We start from the raw sequence: 23,104 nt of genomic DNA on the forward strand, positions 1-23,104 counted from the left end.
CATCTGCATCTGCCTCATCTCAAAAATGAAATAAGTCACTTTGAAACAAATGTATTGGTTCTAAAACAATCAGTCAGTAGGAAACTTTAGGAAAAAAAGTTTTGGTATATTTTAGATAATTTATAAGAGAAACAGAAAAAAAAAACAATTTAGCATTTTAAGATTTTTACAAATCAAAATGCAGAAATTCTGTGGTACTCCTCCACTCCTCATGATTTGGACTCATCACCACCCAGGATTCCATTTTGGCTGCACTCCAGGCGTGTTGTTCCTCCGAGCTGTCAGGGGAAGGGCAGAAATAGTGCCAGTCCCCGGGGAAGCTGCTGGCCTCTCTGACCGCAGCGCAGAGCGGCGTGGCTATCACACCTGATTGCCGCTGGCACCGCTCCCTTGAGGCTCTCCGTACTGATGTGGACTCTGTGGATTACACCTGTAGTCTGGTGGCTATCATTAGAGGGATGACTCAACACCTCAGCGTAGGCGGATGTGGTGGGATTTTTAGGATCTCTGTAATGGGTTTGGACACACCAGAGCTTTGTCTCGTCTTAGAGGGAAAACACAGGCACATTTAGTTACATAATGCATCATCTCCTATAAGCTGATTATGCTCTTTGGATTCTTTCTTTTATTTGCTTTTGTGGCATTCTCTTGCAACAAACTCAATATTAAGACAACTAAGTTTGATTAAATAATGTATGATCTTTAATTTAACTTTGTACTTTTTGATGTTTATGCCCAAGTTATTAAAAGTGAACAAATGCAGTTTGTGTTCTGGATTAGTGAGATTTTCTTGAGTGATCTGCCCATTTTCTCCCATTTTTCCTATTTTTGGGCCTCAGAAACATTTGGAAACTCAGTTTCAACCTTAAATCATTACTTAGATATGTTTTACTTTCCATCCTATATTTAAAAGTTTAAAGACCCACTCCGCTCTGCAGAAACTATGCCCTAGAAAGCAACAGATTTTTTTGGTTTTGACTAAAAAGGGCATACTTATGATTAAAAGAAACACTTAGATTAAAAGATTATTGGAGTGGGACTTAAATATAAACTGGTGTTATTTCGAAAAATCCACAAAAGGCTGCTTTCTCAAAAAATGCTAATCTTATCATTTAAAGCATGTTTGGATCAATGTTTTAATTTTAGTCTTTAAAACAGAAACATAAGCTTTCGAGAAAGTTTCATTTAGAGCTGTGTCTGGCGCTCATCAGGCAGGTTAATGGGTCTCAGCGGTCCTGCCAGCATTGTGTGTGAAACAATGAACGAACTGAGATGTTAAGTGTGGGAGACGGCGAGCGGGAAATGATCATTCTTGCCTACTTCTTGTGCTCACACTCCTGTCTTGAACAGGAAAATAAACAACCTACGTGGTGCAAATACTTTCTCATACATCTGTGAATTTATGCCCTCATTTCTACATCCATTTCTCACACTAAAGGGATAATAAATAACAGTTACACCAGACCACTTCCCTGTAAATGTATCACACTGACTGCCCTTAACTTTAGTATTATAACAAAAACAAATCAAATTTATGTTTACATCACTATTTTGTCTGGGATTAAAAGTGACAGAAACATCCACTTGAGTACAGCTTTACCCTTGGTGTAATGAGTTTGGACCCAGTGAACAACCTTTAAGAAATGTTCACCAATCTCTATATTTAAGACTGACGCTCTGAAACTGCCAAACGAAAAGAGACAAGACTTATCGATTCTATCAGTGTGGAAGACAGCTGCCAGTTTACTCGGCTTTGGTTTGTGGAGTTTAAACGGTTCTCGGGAAAAATGGCTCAACTATGAATCTCGGAATGTGCAGAGATGCAGCCTGGATGCAGTGTAACTTAGCTTTTGCTAATGTGTCTTTGGTGGAATTCCATGTTACTCCGAGGGTCTGATCAAAAAGTATTTTTTCTGCTTGTGCTATTTTCAGAATTAACTGTATATTTATATAAAGGCAAAACAATTAAAAATCTGAAACATACATGGGTAAAATTAATGCCCAAAGAGGTATCTCACCACCAAGTGACTATTTCTTAACATAGATACGTAATATTCAAGATTTGGATTCAATTCAATAGAAGAGCCAGCTAAACACTTACATGGTCACTGAATTCAATGTTTACATTTTTCATCCATCCATCCATGCAGAGGCAATTTAGAGTTACCAATTAATCTCCCAACCATGTTTTTGAACAGCGGGAGGAAGCCAAAATACCTGGAGAAAACCCACCTATACACAATGACAACATGCAATCCTCACACAGAAAGGTCCCAATTGGAACTTCAAGCAGGGCCATCTCCCTTCATTCTTTTCTCTATTCTTTCCTCATTGAAGAAAAAAATGATACAACTTTGCAAAATTTTCTTTTCAAATCATAAATATTTCTGTTATCAATGTATCTGGAGCCACCTTCGTTCACCAAGTTACCTCTAGGAGGCTTGATGAGTAAGACAGTCAGTCACCTTTCACTACAATGTAAGGACGCAACTTTATAAACAGACTTTTAAAATCTGGTTTCAAAAACATCTATGTTCCCTTTGCTTAGATATAATTTCTGTCACGGATGTGTTTCGGGCTTGTTTTGTTCCACTTGTTGTCTGTTTTGGGGAAGCTATGGGTTTATTAAGATGGGACCAAGATGGTAGCGAATAAAGTGGTTTTAAATCAGCCCCCTCGATTCCATCACATCTGAGGCTGGGCGTGTCCGTGTCCCTGTGGTGCGGGTTCTAGTCCTTGCTGGATGAGCCTGGTCGGGCTATGTTTACAATGCTTTTCGGGGACCCCAACTTCTTCTGGACTCCTGATCTGGGGCTTGGGGGGGGGTTCTACAAGGGTTGGGCCCCCTGGCGCGGCACGGTTGGCTATTCTTTTGACTAGACTGGAGCTTACGTTCTCTCTACTCCTGTGCCTCCCTGCTCTCTGGCATTGGGGTCTGCTGTCTGCTGGCCCTGGTCTAGGTGGCTGACCTGATTGCTTGTAAGCCACACAGAAAATTCCTCTACCTGCTATACTGTGTGGGTGTTGGGGGGCCCTGGCTACCACAGGTACCTCAGCGGGAGTTTTGGTGTTGGAGTGACCAGGCACTCGCCATCTTTTTTTGCATTCCATCACCCACCTCAGCAGAACATGAACACTCACCTGAGAGCACAGATATCACCTTACCTTTGCACAATAGTAGGGGTGAAAGAATAATATGCTGTATGTGAACTGTAGTTGCATTATGTACATGTTGACATGTTTGTATGTTAAGTTTTTTGAGCCAACAAGTATGTTTGTAACAAGAGTTTGGACAGGCCTCGCCCTTTTTAGACTAACGACTACACCTGACATTAATGATAATAAACTACGGGCAACTTGTTGCTTTATGATCCTCCCTCTAAATAAAGTTTAGCCTAAACTACAAAAGGGTTTTATAGAAATATACACCTTGTGTATCAAAAGATTCCCATTGTAAAATATGTCGAACACAAGAGGCCTTCAGCTCTTATGTGTTTGCTCATCTGTTGGACAGAATGCATTAAAAAAAAAAATCATCCCTTTACAACCATAAAACTAATGTCTCACACATATTGTGTGACGCTCATGTGGAATAATGCAGAATGCTTTTTAGCCTTATGATCTCCTGCTCCCATCATCTTTTCTTTGTCATCTGGGCATTTAGAAAAACACAAACAAGCATGAAGCAGAGACAAAATAGAAATAATTGTTGCCCTTGTTTTAGACTATACTCTTCCCAAAGTCAGAGAACACAGTGAGCCCTCGTGCTTCATGATACACACGGCTTATAGACTTTCTAAGTGATGCAGGGCCTTTGGGATTCCTCAGATGAAACCAGCTGCTTTGTTGTTCTGATATGCTGGCTGCTGGTTCTGCTCTTACTGGAGTAGCAAAGCCCTGCAGTGAGTTATTCAAGTTGTCAGGCCAGCTGGATTCGCCGCCATTAATCCCCATCACCAGACACTTGGACCACTCATGTTCCTTATGGAAGATGGAGATAAATACGAGAATGAGCCCAGCTGTTCTGGCACAGAGTCTGTATTGTAAGGCTTTCAAAATAAAAAATCTGTTTATAGGTCAGAGCAGGAAACAGACTCCAATAGCCTCAGAGGTTTATTTTCACATTGTTTTTATTGCTCATTTATAATTTAGTTAAAAAATCACTATGACCTTTTTCCTATTTTATGACACCAGTAATTTAAGTGCCGTTGGGGCAGGCAGGATGGGAGAGCAATCTTTCCTGACTGTGTGAAATAACTATCTGCTTTGCTGGAGTCAGACGTGTAAACTAATGCATAATGAGGTAAGAGGATCCATCCGCTTCCTCAAGTCGCTCTGCGATGTCTGTTGTGTACGTCATGAGGTATGAGTGTGTGAAAAATTGAGAGTGTAGGAGAGACAGGCTGGAGCTTACCCAATTTATAGGTGTCAGACCTCACAGCTTTAGAAGAAGTGTTGACAGAATTACACTCATCTTTTTATGTGGACAATGCAGGCTGTAGTCTGCTGTACAATCAGACTGCACTCTACAAACAAACCACGCTGCAGCGCAATTGACCACCTAGTTCAGTTTCTCCCTTGGTTTATGTAGCATTCACTCTGAGCTATTAAGAACAATTATAATATTTTCTGATCAACAGGGTGCACTGTCTATGAATGGACTATTTTTGAACTTGTCATATAGCCCACTGTGCTATAAGGCACATTAAGCAAGACAAAAGAGAGATAAGTCCATCAGTCAGTTAGACTTTGTAACAGTAACTCTACAGCAGGGGTCAGCAACCTTTAACAATAAAATAGCCATTTTGGCTCGTTTTCTACAGATCAAAAGCTCGAAGGAGCTACATAGTCTTACTTTAGCCTTTATGAAATTTGGGTTTGCATTCATGACCTTCTTTTTTTTAATAATAAATGTGAATTTTGTCTTTTTTTGGCATGAACAAAGGCAACAATCTAAAAAGAAACTAGCATCTCTCAAATGTGTTTTTATTTTTGTTTTTTTAATAAATGTAACTAACCTAAATTAAATAAATGCTAATTAAGTAACCCTTACTTAAAAAAAAATCTATTTTATTTTTATTTTATTTTTAGTCTTACACTGCTGGATTTTGTTATTTTAGTTTGCGGTTGGACCTTGGTAGTCTTAGTTTGCGGGCTTTATTTATTTGTTTTCTTTAGGTAGTTTTGGTTATGCAGACCTTAGCAGGGAGCTGCTGACTCAGACAGTCGACATGGCTGGGTCAGCAGTCTCCCTGACTTATTTTATGTTTGGCCAAGGAGCCACCATGGAGAGATAAAAGAGCCACATGTGGCTCTGGAGCTGCAGGTTGCAGACCCCTGTTCTAGGGGTATGTCCAAATTCCCACCATAATCCCTAAATACTAAAAAACTATATAGTATGGGACTATATCTACTGCCCTGGATTTTAAAAGCAATTCGGGCACAGTGCTCACTACTTTTCTTTTTTTTTTTAAACGCTAGATATGACATCACCGATTTCACAAAGTCGAAATCTAATCAATACGAAGATTTTATGGCATCAATTTGTGACTCAACTGTGTTCGGATGATGAAAATGTGGATTGCTTCTTAAAAAATTAAACTTAAAGACGCTTTTTTTTTTTTATTACTCAAGTGCAATGCATTGAGGTCTATTTTTCACAACAACTTCTGGGAAATTTCTAGGGCACTTAATTTTGGAATTGTAGATTTGGACAGCATTACAAAATGGCGAACGCACTAGTGAGTAGAAGAGGAATTCAGACATCGCCTAGAACTTTTTTGTAACGTCCTACACGTTGGTTAGCGTATTCACAATAACTGCACTCGCAAGCTTGTTTTCGACACGTAAAAACAAAGTGATACTGCTAAAATAAATGTTACTGGGGCTAGACTAACTCCTAACAATGTTGGTAACGTTAAAAAAAAATAAAAAATAAAGAAAAAAAATAAAGAAAAAAAAACAGTCCAGCATTGCTACAGGTTAGCAATGTCCGCAAATTCACGAAACCCCCCAATAAACATTTTTAGAGCGTCTATCTCTCAAAATCGCTTCGACATTAGTTAGGACAACCAGAATTAATCCATATTTGAGATGCACCGACCTATAAGGCGCACTGTTGTTTTTCAAATAAATTAAGGCTTTTAAGTATGCCCTATTATGCATAAAATACAGTAGGCATCATGTAATTGCTTTGAAGAATATCACCTCAGGGGCATTTAGCAGCTGCACCAGAGGAGTATTATGTTACTGAACCTTACTCCGACCTATGCAGACCGGCCTAAGCAGAATTTGGTTAATAAAGCGTAAAGATCAGAGCAGCCTAATGAGTCATAATTTGGGGTCAACATCCTAAGGCATTGTCCCATTTCTTGAAAGTAAGTGTACTTCCACGGGCAAGTCTGAATTGGAGACTGACCTCTGGTGAACCTTATTCAAATTTATTTTTCAATTTTTAAGTAAATACATTAACAAAAAAAAATCATATCATATTTGGATTTTGTTCTCTTGGACACTGCTTCATCTTGTTAGAAAAAATATCACTTATACTTGTCCATAAATTAAATGCTCTTTTGTTCATTTCTGTGTTCTGCAGCTTATCAACAAAGCTCAACAGGCACTGAGAAGCGCTCTGGACCAATTCGATGCCAACGATGTCGTGAGGTTTGCAAAGGAGAGGTGGTCCGGGTCCAAGAAACTCACTTTCATGTGAAGTGTTTCACCTGCACTGGTAAGAAAATGAGGTTACCCCCCAGAATCAATGCCAGGAAGCATGATCTGTTGGGCTATGTTGGAGTAGTTCAAAACAAGTCTAACACTTCATCACACAACCACAACAGCTGCTCCTTTGGCAGCAGAGTAACTTTCAACAAGCTTTAACCTGAAAAACAAAAAAACTGAGAAGAAAATCTTGGCAGTCCTCTTAACTGTTGCATATTCATAGAGCTTTAATCTCCCTGCAAAGCGAGTTTTACCAATTTTCCAAATTTCTTTGTCTTTTTAGACTCCTGAGAATCCACACTGTAGTAAACTGCACCAGAGTTCACAACAGTGTGTCCAAATGGGCACAGACTGTTGTAAACCATAGTAATCCTCAGTTTCCTATTACTTAGACTGAGAGTTTCTGTTTTCCCGCAGTGGGAATTGAAACGGATCAGAGTTGACTGTAGGGTTCACCGACTCCTGCTAACGTAGCTTGTTGTTCTTGCATCTTGGAAAGGATTTTCCTTCAGTTGAAGCAGCTGGCTAATGAGATTGACTTTATTAGCTTTCAAGTGCTACGTGTGAGCATCAGTAACCTATAATAGATTCAGCAGTGACATAATCACCCACTCAGCAGGGCGGGATTAGCCAGGACCACTCACAACATGGTAAAGCTCAGTTAGCTAACCATTTGTGTTTTGTAGGAACTTTATTGACAACTATAATAGGTGCAGAGAAGTAGATAGGGAAAAATATGATGAACTTGGAAGTAAATGCAGTTTAACAAATGCAAGTATTGTTATATAGTTAAAATTACATTGAGCATTTTTAGAAAATCGTTTTGGATCTTTCCCTTTGCAAAACAATGTTTTGTTCTGTCATCAATGTGCATCTCCAGACAAAAAAAAAAATGAAGACCAATGTTCTTGTGAAAGTAAGGTATCTGGAGCAAGTTGGAACTAGTAATCAAAAGGAGGAGAAGTATGCAATTTGTCATGCTACTTTCCAACTTAAAGCACCTGCGCTTAGTGTCAAAATAATATTTCAAAGCTTGCCAGGTGTTAATGTTTGCTGAGTTGTGCAAGTAAAGTCAACAGTCATAACCAAACATATTTGCATAAGTCTGCATTCTAAAGCTTTTATTTTTCAGATTATAATTATACGTCTTTCATTTTTTCTAGACATTTCATTACTTTAAGTTAAATGAAATGTTAATTTTAAGTTACATTGCTTTAGACTTCAGAAAGGTTTTACCCACAACGCCGAAACGTGGCCTGTAAACTGTACATTGCTGAAAACTCCAGCTTTCAGTCACACCATACAATCATGAACTGATGCCCTTGAGTGTGCACATCATCAGATGTGTGCACGCTCTCTGTGGTTGTGAGTGGTTGCTGTGGTAACTATGTGAAGGGACACCTGGGCCCTGGTTGGTGGATATTCTCAGCATCTCTAAGGTGGAATTAACCAATCAAACGGCTCCGTTCGGTACCTCTGAGAAATAGGGGGAGCACTGAAACAGAGAAGAAAAGGGGGGATGGGGAGGCTGTTTGTTTTGCCTCAACATTACATCATCGTTTAGTGTAATTTCAGTTTTAGTCTTTGATTCTTTTATCACTCAAAAAAAAAAAACAACCTAAAAAGTACAGCTATGGGAAAATGTCATTGATCTTATCACGTCAGTGAAGCTGCCACACAACTCTGTCAATTCATCCATCAGGGAGGTTTTGTCATCCCAGAAGCAATGATTGGGTGTTATTGTGCTATGAGACTGCCACATACAGTCCAGAACAGGCTTTTGCACAGCCAGCAGTTTTCTAAAGCGTTATTGTTTAGGGTGCCACAAACACATTCACAAACATGTTGCATGTTCTTTTGAACTTCATCAACTCTAAGTCTAATCAACTCTCTATTATCAGAGTTTGTTGGCTTAATTTGTTGCCTTTACAGACTGAACTGGAGTCTCTCATAACATCCTCTGTCCATTTTTTATTTTATTTTGTTTTCTTTTTTGATGCATGCCATTCAAGCAAGAAAAAAAAATGTTTTTTAGAAAATTTTTTTTTAGTTTTTGACTGTATTCTTTTTTACACAAACATATTCAACTATTGACCAGTTTTAGTGCTTCACATCATCATTCAGCTTTATTTACACTACAAGATCATTGAAATAACATAATATAATTCATCCCTTTTCTTCTGCTTCTTGCTTTCTTTCTAACATTTATTCCAGAATCAATTTAAACCAAAAGGACTGACTGTCCTCTCCTGGAAAGACTGTGACCGTTTAGTCTTAAATGGACTGAACAGTCACATGAGATCACTTTCACCTCTATTGTCGGCATGTAAAAATATACACAGCCATAATTTCATCTTCCCTCCGTGGGCCTATAGTGCTGCCTCTCTGTCTGCTACATTATCATAATTCCTCGCTCATGCATCTATCAGAGGAGGAGCAGATAACTAATCATGTGCATTTAGCCTCTCATTTGAACCCATCACCACCGCAGATTGTAACATGAAGAGGCAGCATGTAATCAGCTCTTAAGTAACATGTAGAAAAGGCTGAAGACAGAAGTCAACCCACACAGTAATACTTTGACTTTGAACAAATAGAGGAACCTGGTGGTGTTGATGATTTGGATCCAGGTTACCACTGACTGCTGAGAATGGACACGTAGTGTTGTATTTATATAAGAGACCAAGCGGCCAGATGAGAACAACAGAAAATCATCCCCCAAAAAAAAGACTTAGTTTTTTACAATAATATGTCCTAACAGGAAGTTGCACTGAGGGACCATATATGATGGCTGATTCGGGAAGTCAAAAACATTTAACAAGACTACAGAAAAAACATAAACACAAGATTGGTCTTTCAGTGAGAAATAGATTTAGATGGTGCCTTCACAAGTGCCTGGCTTGTATGCCCCTCAACACGTGGCACGACCCAAGGTTATTTATCGTTTAAGAAAATTGGACCGACTGAGTGTGACATGACAATAAAAAATGGACCACTTCCTGTTCCAATTAAATCAAGTCAGTTCAGTTCAGTTCAGCCGTGGTGCAGTGGTAGGGCGGTTGACTATTGATCAGATGATTGCAGGTTCAATTCCCACCTTGCCCACCCGTGTGTCAAAGTGTCCTTGGGCAAGACACAGAACCCCATATTGCCTCTGGTGGAAGGTTGGAGCCACAACCAGTGTGTGAATGGGACTGTGACTGTAAAGCTCTTTGGGCGTTCAAGGAAGGTAGAAAAGCGCTATACAAGTATACACCATTTTTTTGTGATACGACAAAACATTCTCACTCTCAACACGTCATTCATGTATGATTTGGGCCCCCTCCAAGTCAGTTTTTGACGTGCTGGCTGTCCCCATTAACTCAGGGTCCCCAACCTCTTGCCTGCAAACCGATACTGGTCCGATGGTCGTTTGGTACCGTGCCACAGACAGGGAAAAAATACATCCAATAATCCGGGATCCCGAACCGGTACCTTGATTCTAACCCCGGTACTCTTACTCTAATCCTAATTTTAACTCAGTAACGGTTCAGCTTCTGGTACTGTGTTCAGAGAGTTTGGGACCGGGCAGCCAGCACGTCAAAAAATGATGAGTTGGGGACACCCAAAACTTTAAAAAGGGACACAGTGGGGGCCTGAAACTATACGTCCATAAATGACGAGTTGGGAGTGAGAATGTGTAGGATGCAGTTGCCATGTTGGAGGGACAAATCATCAGTAGGCAATTTTTTGTTTCGGAATCAAAAACAAAAAATCGTCAACTTTTCTAAGGCAACGAATCTGACCAATCAGGAGTGAGCTTTTTGGAAACCCATATCCCTAGGATCTAATTGATCAGTTTATGTCTTGAATAACATGCACTAAAAATACAATGAAAAACAAATTGGATTAGTAAGAACATGTTAGAAAAAGATAGCAAAACAAGAATGGTTATTCTGACAAATGTATGACTGAGTAATAGCTGTCTTTTTCACTAAAGAAGTCTATGAGATTTTAGCTTCTTTGAACCAGCAGATACTTTCCATGGGGGAGGGGGGGTCTCAGTCCAGCTGTCATGTACAGTCATTTGTCTCTGTACAAGGTACAAGTTAGCCTCCAGTGACCAGCAGCCCCCCACCACTGGAAACTTAAAATAGGTGGCATTTGTTTAACTGAGTGTAGACTATTCTAAAGTGTCTACATGTGCATTCTACAAACAATCAATAATGTTCTGCACAAATGCTAAACAAATGTACATATTTTAAATCTAACCTGCATTTAATAAAAAAATAATGGAAAGAAACATAAAAAAAAAGGAAACTTAATCAACAATTCCGTCAACCGTGGAAAAGAGAGTAAATTGTGCACTGCACGGGGTGTGACCGTCATTTTGCCACGGGTGTGGCAGCAAACGCCACCATCCCAAGTGCATGGGCCAAGTGACATAGTGACCACATTTACCCAGCCTCCAAAAACATAATTGCCACTCTCACATTCCAGCAAATACACATTCTTCTATTTATGGAGCATAAAGCTCATTTTCTCCTAAATCACAGGCATACGTCTAAATAGTTGTTTGTGCTACACAGAAGATAAACAAATACACAAGCAGTTGAAACCGCTAAAGATTTGCTCCCTATAGTTAGTCATTTTCAGGAGACTAACCAGATTGTTTTCTTTTAATGTTAAGTCTACTTTAGGGCATGGAGTGAGCAGAGGTTTCTTGCATGTATTCTCATCAGTGCTCTTATAAATTTGCAGCATCTTTTTCTGCATAACTGTTTGATTCCAATTCCACCTCTGGATAAATCATCTATGAATTCCCAAAATCTTTGTTACCAACAGCAGTTTTCTGTCTGTCTGTGCCGCTGGCATCCTCTCAAGACAAGGCGGCCCCTGGAAAGAACAAAAGAAAACAGAGAAATGGACAGAAATGAAGAAGAGCTGAAGAAAGCAAGGTTATTAGGAGAACCAGAAAGAAAAAAAAAACAAATCACATAAAGGAACATTGGGGGTTACAGCAAAGGGGAGCTTCCTGTAGCTATAGCAACCATTGGTACACTGGTCCAATCACCACACCAATGTGTGGTTGCTAGGGAGAGATTCCAGCGGAGCTAAAAGGGTGCACGGTGGGAAACTGTGCTTTTCCCTGATGACTCCTCTGGATTTGAGATATGACAAGAATTATCTCTCTGTTTGCGTCCCCTTTGAGGCACCACGTCTGCGATGAGCTTCATACATGTACAATTGTGACAAAGTGAGCATCAGCATACAGTGTAGAGCACATTTGTAAAGCCAGGCTTGCAGAAGCTGAATGATTAAAAGGCATTTTTATCTGACAACTCCTGTTGTGTGAGACAAACAAACACATCCACCTTATAAGTCAGTGTATCATTTTTGCTAAGACACTCCGATTTCCACTGCTTTAACTAAAATCCCAGTGATCAGAGTGATTATATTTTTAAGTCAGTGATCTCATTTGCTTTTTTTTCCTCTTCAACAGCTCTCAAAGGGTTAAAAGCTGAAGCAGTGGCTGTGATCTGGAGTTAGGACAGGGCTTCACAGGGCAATGCTGTGTCTTTACCAACCACAACAGCCAAAAATAAAAGAGATTCATTCATTCATGCATGACTTCTTTCTGCTAAGCTGCCCAGCTCCAGTCTTTTATTTTTTTACTGTTGTTATTGTTCTTTCCATCCATTCTATTCCTTAGCCAGACTCACTGCTGTGCTCATTCTGTCCATCACGTTGGTCTAGACTAAAAATCTCCAAAACCCTAAAGGTCAGTTCTTGGCTTTTTCCACATATGTTTTATTATTTCCTCTTTAGCCAAAAGTTTGTCACCATCTACAAACTTTTTCTTGTCTTGGTTAGAGACTAATCTAAACATCTTTTGGTTTGGAATCACATTATTTTATTTTCTTTACTTACTTTTTTTTTTTTTGTAGTTCATAGAAGTGGTCATGAGCTTGAAAAATAACAGTCTAAGCATTCATGTCTTCAAGAAAACACATGTTCAAGATGCTTTCTCAGATTTCCGACCCACTACCTTCACATGTCCTTTTCTTACTCATCAAAGAGGAGATGATTGTACAAATTTGAAGGATTTTTTTGAGTTCTTAGTTATGTCTAGTTATTTCTTAATCACATGCACATGTTGACCTGTATGGATGCTGCAGGTTGTCGGAGCCAGTGGAGGGTTGTAGACAGGAGTAGCCTATCGTAAATGTTGTGTGTGTCGTAAATGTTTATAATTGTTTATTTCATCACCACAGAATCAGTCTTTTTTCGGGAATCATCCCTTGGTAAAACTGAGTAGTACATGTCTCATTCCACTATTTAATAACAACTGCGAGGCTCAGAGTTCACTGCGGATTCACATCTATCACAAGATGGTTCTCATGAGATTTTGTTGTTTTGGTGCGTTGTAGAGCTCCTCAAAGAGGCTCAGTGTGCTGTGCTGCCAACTGGCAGTCAGGGTTTTAAGTGAAAAACAAAAGTAAAATGCTGAACCACATGTTTGCTTATAACTAATTAAATATTGCCTTGGCAGCCTTTTAAATCGATACAAGTATCGCTACATGAAGTATTGCGATATTTCACTGAATCGATATTTTAGTGCGCACTGGCTTCTTACTGACCTTGTGCACTGCACAGACATTTTTCTGTACAAATTAGTAAACACTGTGCATATTATGAATTTAAACAAAAAAACATTTTTCTGTTTCTTTTTTAACATTTGTTGTTTTTGGGTGGCCTGTTTGCATGGCAGTCATGGTGCATTAAAGCTAAAAGCAACCAGCAAAGGCCATCAATCAGGAGGTGGGTAGGTTTGTGGAATTTCATCAAACTGGTTGAAATGGTTTCCATTCTTTTTGTCATAGTACTGCTGCCATAAATGATTATGTAAAAGTTGAAAAGTTAAAACATTAAATCAACAAGGATTCTCTTTCATTGAGGGTTTCGGTGTTTCACACTAATCCTATTGAAGCTTAATGATTCATAGTATCAACACCTTTCCATTCAGCAGTTCTGAACTTGCCAAACACTTTATCCTCCTCTAAATCCTCAGCTCATAGCAGCTCCTAATAAATGGTGTGGAGTTTTAAATAGTTGTGGGAGCGCTCTGTTTGTACTTTACTCCTGTTGATCTGTTACAATGCTGACTATTTTTTTTTTTTGGCTCACAAAGGTCTGTTTGAGCTGCAGACCTTTGTGCCTTTACTTCCTTCCTGTCTGACCATTTTATCCCCCACCCCCCAATTTGGCACTACTCAGAAAAAAACACACAAATTCCTCTTGAAGTGTTCTCCCCTGTCAGTGGGCTTTTACTGTTTGCTAAATAGTTGCGGGGGTAAATAGGCGAGTGATTTCTTTGATGTAATTTATTGCACCTTACCAGATTTTCTTTTAAAATACTTAAAAATAAACAAAATATGAAAGATAACCAAAGATTTTTGCTTTTGCTTACTGTACAAAGCCTGTCCATTAGGCCCACAAGAGAGAGCCTGGGGCAGCTGAGGAGGAAAGGGAAACGGTGTAAAAGAAAAGCTTGAATGCACGGAGGTGCAGAACTGTAGCGATGGAAACTGTGGGCATGAAAGTGGGATAAAGTGGAGATGTGGTGATCACAGCCACAAAGAGGTGGAAGTGGTTCCAAAACCAAAAGGACAGAAGGAGAGTGGCAGGCGGGTTCCGGCCTGGCCCAACTTTGATAAGGGTTATTTTTTTTTTTTCATCACGTCTGTTGGATGGAGATAAATATCCAATCAGGCGGGACCCCTGTGGACGCCTAATCAGTGACGTGCTAATGACCACAGCTGCCTACATCCTAACCTCTAATCACTAGATTTATGATTTCAAGATGCTTACTCCTTGAAAATGATAAGACGTAGAGATGCAATTTCTGTTAGTTTCACTCATTAGAGTTCATTAAAAGAAAAGATCCTAAAATAAATAAACAGATTATACTGGCTCTTTGATCTGCTTTAGTTCTTACTATGTTTAGCTTAACTCACTGGAATCTGGCTCTTAGCAGTGTATGTTGAAGAGAAAGCTTCTAATTAGCAGAACTATATTTTCTAGCAGCATCTGTGCACATTTTATGTGTTCTGTGGATGCATGCGCCAAACGATGTTGGTAGCGCGGTTGCAACTCGAAGCTTTCTTCTGAAGCAACCGCTGTGCAGCAGCAGAAACCCTGGAACCAATCCCAGCTCCACCCAACATGCTGGCACCAAACATGTATGGGGGGGTTATTTTAAAATACTGGTTATTGGCAATAGGAAATATTGAAAAATGAAAGGCCTGTCAACAAGTAGCCTGTTGAAATGATCCTTTAAAGAATAGAAAAGTTTGAGAAAAAACAGAAAAAGGTCAATTCCAATTTATCCTCTGGGTGGGCAGGAGGGGAACAGAAGATTTTGGAAAAGGGGCAAATGATAACAGCAGATTAGAAAGCCGCTATTAATAATAATAAAAAAAGAAATCTAAAAATATATATTTCAGATATTTTTCTCATTGCTATTATTAATATTAAAACAGCAGGTCTTGTAGCTGAGGTGCTATAATGCTAAAAGAAGCTTATGTTGATATATTTTTTTAATATTTGTCAATAATGACGCTAATGCTAATTTAAAATTAAAGGGGCAAGTAGGAGGCAAAGCTTTTTGCCCCTTTTTAGCTCCCTGTCTTATGAAAAGCTGATTAGCATCTTTAAGTGGTCATTTAACTATTTTTACCAACAATATGTTATTCACTTTTCTTTAGATTTGTGCTACTTTTGATCTGTACTGTTTTTTTCTGTTATTTTGCCTTTTTGTGACTCCATCTACCATTATTTTTTCCCTTTATGAGCTATGAAAAATATTCTACATTTTTGTTCCATGTGATCAAGGAGCAAAAAATGTAGAATATTAATAATATGCAAGAATATTTTGTGTTTTGCTTGAACAAAAAGCACATTTTCAGCCTTTTTAATATAGTTGAAATTTAGAGACTACATTTAATATTCATGGAATTCAGGTAAAACCCTGCATCTTCAAATGTGCCACCCCACCATCACTCAGATGGCGACCTGGCTGTCTCTAGGGTAACTGTGGAAGGTTTGCATCCTCCTGGCAACCGAGCAAAGGGAGGATGTCCTATAAAACACATCCAGCCAATCGTCCAGTTAGAAGAAAACTGATTAGACAACAGGTGAGCGATCCACGCAGCTTATCCAATCCAGTCTGAGCAGATCTAGAAGGCTGCCAGGGGTTTGGGGTATCCATATGCTATTGAATACAAGGCATGGTTGAGGAGATTCTAGATTCAAATCTGGACTGAAAAAGAAATGTTTTTGAGAGAGAGAAAAAGAAATCTAAAGATATTTGTGATTCAGATAATTTGAGGACATTTTTGGTAAATCACAGCATTAAAGCTCTATACATGCTGAAATATCTGCTCTTTCTTCCCATTATCCATAAATGCATTGGAAAGCTATGATTTAAGTATCCGGTAAGAGTCCTAAATTGCATGATTAATAATGCATGGAGGTGGGTGGCATTTTTGAGCACTGATTTAAAAAAAATTGTGGCTCTTCCAGTACACTCAGAACCTTTGATAGACAGATTTCACCAGAAATCCGCTACTTTTCCTTCCTACACTGAGCTGTCAACATGATAAAGATCCATGATCATGCCTCTCTCTGTACACATTGTCTCATTTCATCTTGCCATCTCCGCCTGTGCACTGTGCCACCTCATCAGGGATGGATTTATGTTATTCCGTCCTCCTGAGGGAGCTGAGATTGTTTTGTTTTTAAGTGAGGCCCCACTGATCTTTTACTACACTATTAAGTCAATACAATCCGCTCATAAACAGCTTGAGATTAAACGAGCCCCTTTGAAGGGTTTATGTGCACGTTTGTGTCTGAACTCTCCGCCTGCCAGTAACCACTAAATGCCAGTTGCTCCGGGGAGCCAAGTAGCCCGATGCAGAAGCTCAAGTCTGTTTCATTTCTGCAGCAGGATGTCATTCATTAGCATTAGGGATGACATGAGGCTGCTACTTTTTCAAATTCTACCTTTGATTGAATTTAAATCATTTCCGATTTCTGTGGGGAAATATGTTGTTTGCTGTTTTGTTGTTCTAGAATTGCAGAAGTAAAACTTACCCAAGATCCTTTTTGTTTTTTTGAACAACGCCCCCTTAAAATTTGCACCTATAGTACTAAGTATAAAATGAGTTTTTGACAAAGCGAGCAACACCCCCCACCCCCCACTGTGGCAAAAAGGTCAGAAATCTTATGGGGTTAAAAAAAAATGCAATAATGACAGCCATTGAGGGTGGCCCAAAAAGAGGGCTGTGCCTGCAGACAACAAAGATTTGCTCAAGGTTTTAAAACATTTTTTAACTGATTGAACTACTTCCCATTGAACACGGTTGTCCTTTGTCCTCTGGTATCTAGTTTTGAATTAGGTGAAGATTGCAGTGTTTTTCTATTTATTTGGAAAACATATTTGAGTTGTATTTTCAGAAGTATTTGACTTTCTGGATCTCTTAGTTATACATCAAACCAAGCCTTATAATAGAGTGCACTTCCAGCAGTTATGATTGATTGGGACATAGATGCAAATAAGTAGTGCTGTTTGGCAGCAGAAACCTTTGGTGTCGGGGATTTACAGGGTGGTTCTTCTGTGGATTGAATTTGATTTATTACGTTCCAAAGATGCAAAATCAGATAGAAATTTGGAGAAGTCATCAATTGAATCGCCATAGCTTTGCTGTGTTTTTTTTTTCCCTACATATGAAATAAAATCCCAAAGCCAAATCTACATAAGAGTCAGGATTTTTCCTCTTAGGTTGCAAATGACTGGGTTAGGATGAGGGTAAGGGGAAAGATGAAGGTCAGGATTTGGTCAAAAAACAGGCATAAGGAAGATTAGGTTTTTCCACTTCCATCCAAATCATTGACAGGCTTTCATTATTTCTTTTTTTTAGTCAGAGGGTTGATAATTGCCAACTTTTCTTGGTGAACCACAAAGACTGGAAAATGATACCAGAAACCACACACATTTGGGAAAGTGCCTCCCAGCTATAGTGTTTCATCCACTTGAAATCCCTGTCAGGAAGCAAAGAGTTGTAGCATATGTGGTCTACACAACAAACAAAACAAACACAACACATGTCAGTTACTTCTATGACTTCCTTGTTGGATCTTATGAGATTATATGCACTATTTTGATGTGGTTTGCTGTTTTGTCTCCTTAGAAAATGACTTTTCCACTGCTTATGTCGTTATATTCCCATTCGAGGAGTTTGGCTCACCACAGTCTGGAACTGAGACACTTCTGTGGCAGACATGTGTGAAGTCACCTAAAACAAACAAGAACAAAAGCTTATGAAGTCAAAATAGCATTTATGGCTTTGTGTAAACACTGTCCCAACGTCATTTTCTTTCCTCCACAGTGTGTAACTGTGATCTGGCGCGATCCGGCTTCTTCCAGAAGAAGGGCGAGTACATCTGTACTGCAGACTACCAGCGTTTGTACGGCACTCGCTGTGACCGCTGCGACAGCTTCATCACAGGAGAGGTGGTCTCCGCTCTTGGACGCACGTACCACCCCAAGTGCTTCGTCTGCAGCGTGTGCAGGTCCGCAGTCATCCACACAACTCACACAAATGTAGATAAATGGGTCTGGCTGGGCTAAAAACCTGTGGAAATGTTATTTCTTGTTATGCTATCATGTTTCCTAGGAATGATGTTTGCAACTCGTCAGCAAACCATCTGATCCGACTCGGATTGCTGTGTATGGTGTCATTCCTTAATCATTTGATTCTTACTGTTTGTTTGTAAAAATGGGGTGTGACTGTTCCGTGTTAATAATTAGTTCCAAGGAGTCTTGCAATCTCTTGATATGATTAAGTGAAGGGCTGTGTGCACACGGCACTGGAGAAAGGCTAAGACAGAAAACTAAAGTATTAGGCTACAGGCACACCAAGCATGTGACTCACACTCATGAATGCGCTAACTTCTGTATAACCACACTGGACAAGCAGAGAGGGGCTTCTTCTTTTTCTTTTTCCACAGTTTACTTGTGGATGTTCAACACAGGTTTGGTTTGGTTATTTGAAGAAGTGCAAATCTCACAAACCTTGCCAAAGTCTTTTCCTTCTCCACTCCATTCTGATGAAAGACTTGGTGTCATACACTTCCAGACGGGTATAAAACACTATTATTAGTTTCTCCTTCATGGTTGATTTTCAAACAGTTGGCTCTTTGTGAATTAAAAGGGGATACTTTTTATACGCCAATACCAAATCGAAGTCCCTGATTGGTCAAAGTTCAACCTGGTTTAACCTTTAATGCGTATTCAATTGCTGTTTGTTTTGTATCATGAGCCCAAAAAAAGCTGTGGAAACTTCTAAATGCGTGAGTTTTGAACTCAGAAGCCCGTAATGTGCATTTTACATGCATTTACATAGGCTGCTTGGAAACCCATTACCGAGGCCAGTGTGTCCTTAGCTTCAAACACAACACAAAAATACATAGCATAAACTTAAAAATCCAAAAAACAAGAAAATTAAGCTAATAAACCACCAGTCCTGATTGAATGTCTGTAGAAAGTATTGGAACGGATCTGAATTCTTCCCCTATGGCTTCGCCCTACCTCTATATTTAACCCTTCAAGTGTAAAGCTGTTGAAAAATTGTATCTTCAAATTCGGACGTTACTCCCACTCAGCTAAGTTAGCGTGAAGCTCCTAGCACTCGGAAATACATAGCAACATCGGTTTTATAACTTAAGAAATGTCATCCGATAACAAAGAATTATTTCTTACATTTAAATCTAAATTTCTGTGCTTCAGAGCGCACCCACTAGAAGAAAGGTGTTTCTCCTCTGCGGTACAGCGTGACCCAGAACACCCGAGGGTTGCCCCTTAAAAAACTATTTTACCACTTTAAATACCTCTGCAATTGAAGGGGTAGGGAGGAGTCGTAGGGGTAGGGAAGGAATTTGGATTCGGCCTTGGTTTAGTGATTTATTTTTGTATTTTCTCTGTTGTTTTTAATAATAACTGTATCAGCTTTGCTGTTTGTCATTTGCTTTTGTGTTTCCTCGCAGCCGACATGAACAACCTCAGCATAAAAACAAGCTACAGAGCACAACATCTAAAGTGGATGGGGAAAAAAAAAGCAATCAAAAAACAGCAGATATGGACGCCAAGGAGAAATAATAATAAATAAATAAATAAAGCAGTTTATAAACAGGTTTTTCTATTCTGATGCATCATTTTTGTGCTATTAAGGAGTAGTCGTTTTTTTCGAAGTGCAATTTTATTTTTGTGCTTCTTCATACATGGAAAAAGAGTGTGTCTTGTGCGCATCACTTGACTTCTTTATCTTTGCTGTTCTGCATCTATTCTGGGAGCTGCCTTTTTTGGGGAAATTCCTTCGAAGAAGAAGAGCTGTGGAACAGAGGAAGGATTGTTAAAGCACTCCAGAAGAGCTACATGAGGGGACCCTGCTTATGGTCTCATGACCATGGAGATCAAAGTTTAAACTTTGAGTTGAAATAAAAAAAATAAAAAAAAAAATCAGAAAATACGTCTGTTTCTGATTGATATGTGTCAGACTGCTCAGATCATTGACTTGTTCAGCTCGGGTGAGGAGGGAACGGGATTTGTCAGATATAGCAGAAGCCTTCTGTACAACTCCACACTACTCAAGGCTTCTATACTCCTTTTTTTTACTATTTCTCTCTTTGTTGCTTTTAAGTTGCGTGTGTTTCATTCAAGATAAAAGCCCATCCTGTGTGTTTGCTTCATCGGTGCACCGGCATGATTTCATGGATTATCTGTCTCCTTTGTTTTCTTTGACCTGGTTTGTTTTGATGGGTGGTAAGTTTTCCTGAAGATTGATCGTTCCTTGGGTCGCTCCAGGCGAGTGCCGTTTGTCTCTTGTATTTACTTGACATTGGTGATCACGCCCCAGCAGCTGAGCGGAACATCAACTGACCAGTGACAGTCAATGGAGCAGCCTTGGTGTTGACAGGCTGTTGTCAGTGTGTGCAGAGGAAACCGGGAAAGACAGCGAGTTGCTTCTGGGACAGACAGCTCTTTGTTTGGATTGCTTGCTGCTCCATCTGCGTCATTGTTTATACAGTTTTTTGTTTTTTTTTATTTTATTCCTTTAAAGATCCACTATAATGAAAATTATAGGTTTTATTTTGTGTGTTTTTGACATGTTCTTATGGCATTTTTATTGAGGATAGAGGACATATATAATAGAAAATAAGCTAAAAATTGCATTTTGAGTATTTCTTTATTCAGATCATTGTGAATGAGAAGCAGACAAAATATGTCATTGGAAATTTTCTAAGCCTGTTTGATCTCTTACAATAACACACTCACATTCTCACATTACTAACACTTGAAAAAAACAAAACAAAAAAACAAAAAAAACTACATGTTAGCTCTGGTGGTGTATTCACAAAAACACCCAGAAAAACATTTTGACATTTTGTGTTTCTCTCTAAATCGCATCAATGTGAGTAAGCAAAATCTAAATCCTTATATAAAGATGATCCTTTACTATATTATTTATTTATTTTTATTTTTTATTGTTTTATTTTCTGATTGGCTGCTGGGAGTGGACTAAAAAGTGATAATCCACAGTGATAATGCACACCTAAAAATGAAGTTCTGGTCATATAGCCCAAATGTTCTATATCACTGCGCAGGCTTCTTTAAAATGTGTTATGCGTCCTCATCTGGACAAAAACAAGAGGTAAAAGGTGAACTTTCTCTCTAAACCTATCCTGATGATCCCTATATTTATATCGCTTTCTTTTACCTCTGCAGTCGAGGTCGATGTTGGTTCAATGGCCGCATCACGTATCAAGTAGTCCACTTTTAGTGAAAAAAAAAACATCTAAACTGAAGAAATAACAAGAATAAAGTACTAAATATCGGTTGAATATTTATTTCTTTTGTAAGTAACCGTGGTATAAGCAGGATAATGCCCTTCAAAGTATGCATTATTAGAAATGAATGCACTTTACTTTGCGACGGACGGTTCAGGCTTCCATGCCGTGCCTTAATTTCTAATAATGCACACTTCAAAGGTTATTATCCCTTACGTAAGGCGCTCCAGAACATAAGGCAAATAGTTGTTTTTCTTGCTTGTTTGTTTTAATTAAGTCTTTTAAGTGTGCCTTAGAGTGCAGCAAACATGGCAGTTGTGATGTAGAAAATAAGTTGGGCAGGCCACAACCTCTCTGCTCCGTTCCATTCTGATGCATCCACTTGTAGACGGATAGATCCATGTATGTCTTTGTTTTCCTCGTCCGAGTTGGAATCCGGCCCAAAACTTTACGATTGGATAACGCCAATATTTCTTGCCATTTTAGTTGCACCGCTAATGTTAGGTTGTGGGTGTGAGGGGCTGTAAGCTAGCAGGAGAGAATTTAATCAGATAAGTGACAGGAAGTGGGGGTTGAGGTTCTGCACCAACAGTTCCAACCATAACTCAGAGGTGAATTTCTAATGAACTACTGGAACTCTGCAGAAACTAGAAAACAAACGGATTAGACATAATTTTTAGAGCACTTGGAACTCTTTATAATTGTGCAAAAGATAATTGGAGTAAATCTTAATCATCTTTTTTTTTCCTGATTCCTGACGAACTCTTTAACATTCTATTTTTCTAAATATTTCTTTAAAGTTTAGCACAGATTTATTCAGATGTTTTTTTTTTTTTTAGTCTTCTTTCATTTTTTATTTTTAAAATAGTAGCAAAGATCAAAGTAATAAGACAGATCCTTGAAGCTTGAAGTAACTTGACTTTGCCGGTCAGCTAAAAAAAAAGCATTAAAAATGTAAACAGAATAAATTTTTAAACACCAAGAAAAGCTGACAATGCAAGAGGGACTGAAAGTAAGACACAGGTAAAGGTTAGGTCAAACACGGCTCCAGCTACTCTCTGAGTTGCAAAATGGTGACATTTATAAACACATTTTTGAATGCGGAAGTCTTTGAAACTGGAATCACGTAAAATGTTCCCATGAAAGCAGCTAAACTGATGAAAACCAGACTTGCTGTAGAAATTAAAAAGGGTATCTGACCTTCAGACCACATGGATAAGCTTAGGAAATTCCCAATTAACTCAAATACGTCTCATTTTTACACAGTTTTGCAATTATGTCTGGCTTTCAACTCTATTTTAAAGGCATTAAAGTGCTTTAAAACGCTGGCCTGCTCATCTTTCTGCCCACTTCTCAATCTTTTCATTTTCGGCAAAGTCTTTTGAGTAAATCTAGGGTTTCGTGTGCAGCCCCCAGCCTGCACAGCTTGATACTCTGCCTGTGAGCATTAAAACTGGCTATCTTTCACCCATGTTTGTCGACTCAAGCCTCCCTCTAG

The 23,104-nt window shown here is 39.0% G+C and overlaps 1 protein-coding gene across 6 annotated transcripts in view; it reads left to right on the forward strand.

Annotated features, from left to right (window-relative positions):
* ablim3 (actin binding LIM protein family, member 3) overlaps window positions 1-23,104 on the forward strand; it is a 51,679-nt gene that overhangs the window by 7,339 nt on the left and 21,236 nt on the right. For all 6 annotated transcript variants that reach the window (XM_036213802.1, XM_024283798.2, XM_024283799.2 and 3 more), the window contains exons 2-3: window positions 6,596-6,730; window positions 18,150-18,333. In XM_036213802.1, the coding sequence (XP_036069695.1) occupies window positions 6,596-6,730; window positions 18,150-18,333 (319 nt within the window). The remainder of the gene's footprint in view (window positions 1-6,595; window positions 6,731-18,149; window positions 18,334-23,104) is intronic.

The sequence above is a fragment of the Oryzias melastigma genome, linkage group LG10 (genome assembly GCF_002922805.2).
Source record: "Oryzias melastigma strain HK-1 linkage group LG10, ASM292280v2, whole genome shotgun sequence".
Taxonomy (NCBI): Eukaryota; Metazoa; Chordata; class Actinopteri; order Beloniformes; family Adrianichthyidae; genus Oryzias; species Oryzias melastigma.